This window comes from Anneissia japonica, unplaced genomic scaffold, assembly GCF_011630105.1.
Source record: "Anneissia japonica isolate Jap-2015-1 unplaced genomic scaffold, ASM1163010v1 scaffold284923_len121384_cov96, whole genome shotgun sequence".
Lineage (NCBI taxonomy): Eukaryota > Metazoa > Echinodermata > Crinoidea > Comatulida > Comatulidae > Anneissia > Anneissia japonica.
In genome coordinates this window covers 78,898-80,573 of record NW_022753249.1, presented here as the reverse complement: position 1 = coordinate 80,573, position 1,676 = coordinate 78,898, and the positions used below count along the sequence as shown (strand labels likewise).

The following is a 1,676-nucleotide window of genomic DNA, read 5'->3' as shown; positions in this document are numbered from 1 at the left end:
GACGTGATCGCAAAGGTCGTGAGCGATCATCTCGAGAAGAAAGGACAAGTGTTCTCGTTGACAAACGAAGTTCTGATCTCGAGCATAATCGACTTCGATGAAAATGGGGCCGACGACAGGAAAAAGGACGGGGTCGAAGATCCGTCGAAACAAGAGAGCTTGGTGTCTCTGATCGCCGAACTTAGCTTGGAAGAAGATGCCGAAGACGAACGCCCGGAACGAAAAGAAGAAGAAGAAGGAGTTTGTGCGCCCGTCGAAAGCTATACGAACAAGGTACGCGTCGGCGGCGACGACGACGACGACGAGAAATCTCGCGGAGATCTATTGAGGGAACTTACCGATCTCAATGACGAGATGTCGTGCAAGGTGTGCATGGATCGCGATTCGAACGTCCTCCTGACTCCGTGCAACCATCTAGTCTGCTGTGACTCGTGTTCCGTCAGGTTAGCGTCGTGTCCGATCTGTCGTACAAAAGTCGGTGAAGTCGTCAAAGTTTAGGTCATGGAGACGATGGCCGAAACGACGAGAATCATAAGAGAAACGATAGCTGAAACGACGAGAATCATGAGAGTGTTTGCAAAAGCGATAAACGAAGCCGAGTTGCACGGTGATAAGGTAAACCGATTTTTTTTCGACGAGTACCAACGCGTCATCGACCCGACCGTCAGCGACGAGGAGTGGGAAACCCGATATTTTTGTACTATCCGTGGAAAGAGGTATCTGAAAGTGGGACATTTGAAAGTGATAAAAGAGATCGACAGATTGAGGACTGCGTGCAAGTCGGAATCTCGTCGCGTGCTTTCACCTCCCTTTCAGATCGCCAGAAGGTGCATAGTGCATCGCGACCCGGACGATCCTTTCAACCGGACGGCGACTAACCGAAGCAAGGAAGGAATAGACGTTCGACCGAAAGGATACCCAGGTAACAAGCCCATAAGGGACCCATATGGTGCCCATATGCAGATCTATATGGGTACCATATGTGCAATCCTTGAGGAAACCTCCGGATTCTGCACCAAAGTTCCATGTGGGACCCATATGATTTAGCCCACATAGCCCAGATATAACCCATTTGGGGCCCACATGGAACCCACATTAATTTGTATGTGGGTGGCATATAGGTTTCCCATATGGGACCTATATTTTCTGACCCATATGGGTACCATATGTGCTATCCTTGAGGAAACCTCCGGATTCTGCACCCAAGATCCATGTGGGGCCCATCTGACTTAGCCCATAGCCCAGATATAACCCATTTGGGGCCCATATGGAACCCACATGCATTTTTACATGGGTGGTATATGGGTTTCCCATATGGGACCTATATTTTCTCGATCCATATGGGTAACATATGGGCTATCCTTGAGGAAACCTCCGGATTCTGCACCCAAGATCCATGTGGGGTCCATCTTATTTAGCCCATAGCCAAGATATAACCCATTTAGGACCCATATGGAACCCACATGCATTTTTACACGGGTGGTATATGGGTTTCCCATATGGGACCTATATTCTCCGGACCCATAAGGGTAACATATGGGATATCCTTGAGGAAACCTCCAGATTCTGCACCCAAGCCCCATGTGGGGCCCATGTGGTTTAACCCATAGCCCAGGTATAACCCATTTGGGGCCCATATGGAACCTATATTTCCCAACCCATGGGTATGATATGGG

General features: G+C 49.1%; 1 protein-coding gene across 1 annotated transcript in view; it reads left to right on the top strand.

Moving 5' to 3' along the window:
• The window catches only part of LOC117122783 (E3 ubiquitin-protein ligase RNF34-like), a 764-nt gene extending 266 nt beyond the window's left edge, over positions 1 to 498 (top strand). The window contains exon 2 of the mRNA XM_033268520.1: positions 16 to 498. Within this exon, the coding sequence (XP_033124411.1) occupies positions 16 to 498 (483 nt within the window). The remainder of the gene's footprint in view (positions 1 to 15) is intronic.
• The last annotated feature ends 1,178 nt before the right edge of the window (positions 499 to 1,676 follow it).